General features: G+C 47.8%; 1 protein-coding gene across 1 annotated transcript in view; it reads left to right on the top strand.

Annotated features, from left to right (window-relative positions):
- Positions 1-6,000, top strand: part of LOC127662068 (cytoplasmic dynein 1 heavy chain 1-like) — a 32,022-nt gene that overhangs the window by 420 nt on the left and 25,602 nt on the right. The window contains 12 exon segments of the mRNA XM_052153033.1: positions 1,479-1,566; positions 1,694-1,867; positions 2,002-2,257; positions 2,408-2,594; positions 2,694-2,965; positions 3,046-3,273; positions 3,583-4,659; positions 4,744-4,923; positions 5,063-5,212; positions 5,330-5,476; positions 5,546-5,686; positions 5,774-5,950. Coding sequence (XP_052008993.1) covers positions 1,479-1,566; positions 1,694-1,867; positions 2,002-2,257; positions 2,408-2,594; positions 2,694-2,965; positions 3,046-3,273; positions 3,583-4,659; positions 4,744-4,923; positions 5,063-5,212; positions 5,330-5,476; positions 5,546-5,686; positions 5,774-5,950 — 3,077 coding nt within the window.

Genomic DNA, 6,000 nt, shown 5'->3' with positions numbered 1-6,000 from the left:
TGTCGCCGTTTTGAATCTCTTTAGATATTACTATTAGTATGAAATATTATATAACATATATTATCTTATTATATTATTATAACATATATATATTATCGCAGGTTTCGGCTTGCCACGCCCTATTTATTTAGTCACGTTCATGTATATCTGGGTGAAAGTTCAGTTAAATGTTAAGTCTAATAAAGAAAAGATAGCACTATTTTAATGAGGCCATAAAGCTGCTTTAATCTGACATCAGATCAGTGATAAATGATAAATATTAAATGATCGATGAGAGTTTAGGGCGTGTCTGCTGCACTGCAGATCAGATGAGTGACAGCACGAGGATTATTCAGGCCTGTAAATGAAGCATCTGTGACTCAAGAGTTTTTTATTCTGTGCTGCTTTTATCGTCGTGTGTGTGTGTGTCTGTCTGTCTGCCTGTGTGTGTGTGTTGCCTGTCTGCCTGTGTGTGTGTTGCCTGTCTGCCTGTGTGTGTTGCCTGTGTGTGTGTGTGTGTTGCCTGTCTGCCTGTGTGTGTGTGTTGCCTGTCTGCCTGTGTGTGTGTGTTGCCTGTCTGCCTGTGTGTGTGTGTTGCCTGTCTGCCTGTGTGTGTGTGTTGCCTGTCTGCCTGTGTGTGTGTGTTGCCTGTCTGCCTGTGTGTGTGTGTTGTCTGCCTGCGCGTGTGTGTGTGTTGTCTGCCTGCGTGTTTGTGTGTGAGTTTTCTGTCTGTCTGCCTGTGTGTGTGTTGTCTGCCTGTGTGTGTGTTGCCTGTCTGCCTGCCTGTGTGTGTGTTGCCTGTCTGCCTGCCTGTGTGTGTGTTGCCTGTCTGCCTGCCTGTGTGTGTGTTGTCTGTCTGTCTGCCTGTGTGTGTGTTGTCTGTCTGTCTGCCTGTGTGTGTGTTGTCTGCCTGCGTGTGTGTGTGTTGTCTGTCTGCCTGCCTGTGTGTGTGTTGTCTGTCTGTCTGCCTGTGTCTGTCTGCCTGTGTGTTGTCTGTCTGCCTGTGCGTGTGGTGTCTGTCTGTCTGCCTGTGTGTGTGTTGTCTGCCTGTGTCTGTCTGCCTGTGTGTTGTCTGTCTGCCTGTGTGTGTGGTGTCTGTCTGTCTGCCTGCGTGTGTGTGTGTGTTGTCTGTCTGCCTGTGCGTGTGGTGTCTGTCTGTCTGCCTGTGCGTGTGGTGTCTGTCTGTCTGCCTGTGTGTGTGGTGTCTGTCTGTCTGCCTGTGCGTGTGTTGTCTGTCTGCCTGCCTGTGTGTGTATTGTCTGTCTGTCTGCCTGTGTCTTGTCTGTCTGTGTGTGTCTTGTCTGCCTGTTTGTGTGTGTGTGTTTTGCATTTATATTTGATTATTAAATTATTTAAAATATATATATATATATAAAATAATTAATTTAATATAAATCTACTATTTGTATATTTTTATTGAGCCCTGAATAGTCATCTCAAATGTTAAATGTCCAAAAATCGCTGCTAGTTGTTTTTTCTGACACTTGTTTGGACTGCAGAGGATGTTGGTGATGAAGGTGAAGAGGAGAAAGAGTGTATTTCCTACAGCATCAGCATTGACATTCATTACGGGCTCAAATCAAACAGGTAACACGCTCGTATTGAGAGTTTTAGATTATAATTGATTTATGATATTAGTTATCTAATGGTATTAGTGTGTTATGTGAGATGAGGCTTTTCACTCCGCGACTAACAGGGACACATGATCTTTCAGCCTCGCTTTGATCAAGCGGACAGGAGTTATTGATGCAGACAAACCCATCTCGACTCAGGTGCGAGTTCTGACTCTAAGTGAGGATTCTCCATACGAGACACTGCACTCTTTCATCAGTAATGCGGTCGCTCCATACTTCAAATCCTACATCCGAGAGTCCGGCAAAGCCGACAGGTAACGTCACCTCTGACCTTATGGATGATGTTTAGAGAATGCAGCACTGCCCTTTTTAAGCATGTATACATTAACTTGTATATCAGTCACCTTTCAGCATTACTGAACAGAACAGGTGTGTGTGTTTGGTTCAGGGATGGAGATAAGATGGCTCCCTCAGTGGAGAAGAAGATTGCCGAGTTGGAGATGGGGCTCCTCCACCTGCAGCAGAATATTGAGATCCCAGAGATCAGTCTGCTCATCCACCCCATCATCACTAATGTGGCGAAGCAGTGCTACGAGCGCACAGAAAAGCCCAAGGTCACTGACTTTGGTGACAAAGTGGAGGATCCAACATTCCTGAACCAGCTGCAGTCTGGAGTCAATCGCTGGATCAGAGAAATCCAGAAGGTTTGAGCGTCATAGCATTACTGCGTTCAAATAGTGTTACTGTGCAAGAAACATTATTGGAGTCGTGGGTAGTTGGGGAAAAAATCATCCCAAAACATGATTGTGATCTCAGGTTTGTGCTGCGGTTTCTGACCTGTGACCTGTTCTCAGGTGACTAAACTGGACCGTGACCCGGCCTCTGGGACCGCCCTGCAGGAGATCAGCTTCTGGCTGAACCTCGAGCGTGCCCTCAACCGCATTCAGGAGAAGAGAGAGAGCCCAGAGGTCTTGCTCACCTTAGACATCCTGAAACACGGCAAACGGTTCCACGCCACAGTCAGCTTCGACACGGACACGGGTGAGGTGTCTTTAAATCCCTGCAGGAGTTATCTCAAGTGTCATCTAATTATGTGTTGCTTTTCTAACATTTGGGTCTGTTGTAATGTGTGTTTCTCAGGGTTGAAGCAGGCCGTGGAGACTGTTAATGATTACAACCCCCTGATGAAAGACTTTCCCCTCAACGACCTTCTGTCAGCCACTGAGCTGGACAAGATACGGCAGGCGTTGGTAGCCATCTTCAACCACCTGCGCAAGATCCGAAACACCAAGTATCCCATCCAGCGTGCGTTACGACTGGTGGAGGCCATCTCGCGAGACCTCAGCTCTCAGCTGCTCAAAGTTCTGGGCACTCGCAAGCTCATGCATGTGGCCTATGAAGAGTTTGAGAAGGTACTGCTGCTGTTCAGGTCTCGTTCATTCTGCAGCGGTGCACCTGCAGCTCACAGCTTATATTCTTGTGTCGTCCTCAGGTGATGGTGGCGTGTTTTGAAGTCTTCCAGACGTGGGAGGATGAGTATGAGAAACTTCAGGTACTCCTGAGGGATATTGTGAAGAGGAAGAGAGAGGAGAATCTGAAGATGGTATGGCGTTTAAGCCCCGCCCACCGCAAGCTTCAGGCCCGCTTGGACCACATGCGGCGATTCAGACGCCAACACGAGCAGCTCAGAGCAGTTATTGTTCGTGTGCTGAGACCTCAGGTACTAAATCTGATGAATTCATGATATGGTATAGTCATGATATAGTTTAGTTTAGAGCTCACTGGGAAGTTTTCTTTGCGTTGATGTATTTCCTGTTCAAACAGGAAGTTGGGATTGGACGTATTGAAAGGACGTGTCTTCTTTTTCTTTCTTTTTTTTTTTTTGCAATCAGCTAATATGTTTTTGTCCCAATCCAGAAAAACCAAGATGTGCTACTTGCTACTGCAGATGGTATTAAAGGGACACGTTCCATTAAAGCATTAAATCGTTGTATAACGGGCTCATTCATTGTTCTGTTTTCATTTGCAGTTGTCTGCCGTGCCCCAGCATGCTCAGGGGGAGACTGCCGAACAGCCCGATATGAAGGTGACCGAGGTTCTGTTTGATGCTGCAGATGCAAACGCCATCGAGGAAGTGAATCTGGCTTATGAAAATGTGAAGGAGGTTGATGGATTGGACGTGTCAAAGGAGGGAATGGAGGCGTGGGAAGCAGCTATGAAGCGCTACGATGAGCGTATCGACCGCGTGGAGACCCGCATCACCGCACGCCTGCGTGACCAGTTGGGCACCGCCAAGAACGCCAACGAAATGTTCCGTATATTCTCTCGCTTTAATGCCCTGTTTGTCCGGCCACACATCCGTGGAGCCATCCGAGAGTACCAGACGCAGCTCATCCAGCGCGTCAAAGATGACATCGAGTCGCTGCACGACAAGTTCAAAGTTCAATACCCTCAGAGCCAGTCCTGTAAGATGAGTCACGTGAGAGATCTGCCTCCGGTCTCTGGATCCATTATTTGGGCCAAACAGATCGACCGACAGCTCACCGCCTACATGAAGCGCGTGGAGGATGTTCTTGGAAAGGGCTGGGAGAATCACGTGGAGGGTCTGAAGCTCAAGCAGGACGGTGACAGTTTCCGTGCCAAACTCAACACGCAGGAGATTTTTGACGACTGGGCTCGCAAGGTGCAGCAGCGCAACCTCGGCGTGTCAGGCCGCATCTTCACCATCGAGAACACTCGTGCCCGCGGCCGCACTGGAACCGTGCTAAAGCTCAAAGTGAACTTCCTCCCCGAGATCATCACCCTCTCCAAGGAAGTGCGCAACCTGAAGTGGCTGAGCTTCCGCGTGCCGCTGGCCATCGTTAACAAAGCTCATCAGGCCAATCAGCTCTATCCGTTCGCCATCTCTCTTATCGAGAGTGTCCGCACGTATGAGCGCACCTGTGAGAAGGTGGAAGAACGGATGTCCATCTCACTGCTGGTGGCAGGACTGAAGAAGGAGGTCCAGGCGTTGGTCACTGAGGGCATCGCTCTGGTCTGGGAGTCCTACAAACTCGACCCTTATGTCCAGCGTCTGGCGGAAACGGTCTTCAACTTCCAGGAAAAGGTCGGTCAATCAAAGACTTGTGCAATGGTACATGTTTACATTCAAGAGAAAAAGACAAAGTGTGAATGTGATGTTGAATTGTAGGTGGATGACCTTCTACTGATTGAGGAGAAGATTGATTTGGAGGTTCGTTCTCTTGAGACCTGCATGTATGAAAATAAGACCTTCAATGAGATCCTGAGCCGCATTCAGAAAGCTGTTGATGACCTCAACTTGCACTCTTATTCTAATCTGCCCATCTGGGTCAATAAACTGGACATTGAGGTGAGTTACACTGGACATAAACGTAAAGGAGACATTAATCAGACGTTTGACACATGAGACTTAACTCGCATGTACGCAGAATTAATGGCAAAATAGGCATTCAACGAATGAATCGACATGGTCCATGTTTCATTTGCAGATCGAGCGCATCCTCGGCGTGCGTTTGCAGGCGGGACTCAAGGCCTGGACGCAGGTCCTCAGAGGACAGATGGAGGACAAGGCTGATGTGGACATGGACACTGAAACTCCACAACTCAGTCACAAGCCTGGAGGAGAACCAAAGATCAAGGCAAGGCATCACAGCGTAGATTTGACCCCTCATTTCTGCTTATGTGTAGAAACCGCTGCTGTAACCCTAGACTGTTTTACCTCGATTACACTGAATTATTGTCTTTTGTCCAAACAGAACGTCATCCATGAATTGAGGATCACAAACCAAGTGATCTATCTGAACCCGCCTATTGAAGACTGCCGCTACAGACTCTATCAGGAGATGTTCTACTGGAAGATGGTCATTCTGTCACTGCCCAGAATTCAGAGTCAGAGATATCAGGTGTGTGTGTGTGTGTGTGTGTGTGCGTGCATGCGTGCGTGCGTGTGTTAACTTCTGCTCTTGAAACAGGTTGGTGTTCACTACGAGTTATCAGAAGAGGAAAAGTTCTACAGGAATGCTCTGACCAGAATGCCTGATGGGCCGGCGGCGCTGGAGGAATCTTATAATGCCGTGAAGGAAAATGTGTCTGAGGTGGAGCAATATGTGAAGGTAATGTTCATTGCTCTGATTGGGCTTTTTAAAGATTGTCCTATTTTTGTACAGAAACAAGCAGACTGATTGTGTTTCCTCCTTTAGGTGTGGCTGCAGTATCAGTGTCTGTGGGACATGCAGCCGGAGAACATTTATAACCGTCTGGGAGAAGATCTCAATAAGTGGCAGGCTCTGCTCGTGCAGATCCGCAAAGCTCGAGGCACGTTTGACAACGCCGAGACCAGGAAAGAGTTTGGACCCGTCATCATAGACTACGGCAAGGTCAGAATGTGACCGCTTGCATCTCCATTCTTCACGATGTGTTCAGTGTT

The sequence above is a fragment of the Xyrauchen texanus genome, chromosome 22, assembly GCF_025860055.1.
Source record: "Xyrauchen texanus isolate HMW12.3.18 chromosome 22, RBS_HiC_50CHRs, whole genome shotgun sequence".
NCBI classification, from domain to species: Eukaryota; Metazoa; Chordata; class Actinopteri; order Cypriniformes; family Catostomidae; genus Xyrauchen; species Xyrauchen texanus.
This window is presented reverse-complemented; position numbering and strand designations above follow the sequence as displayed.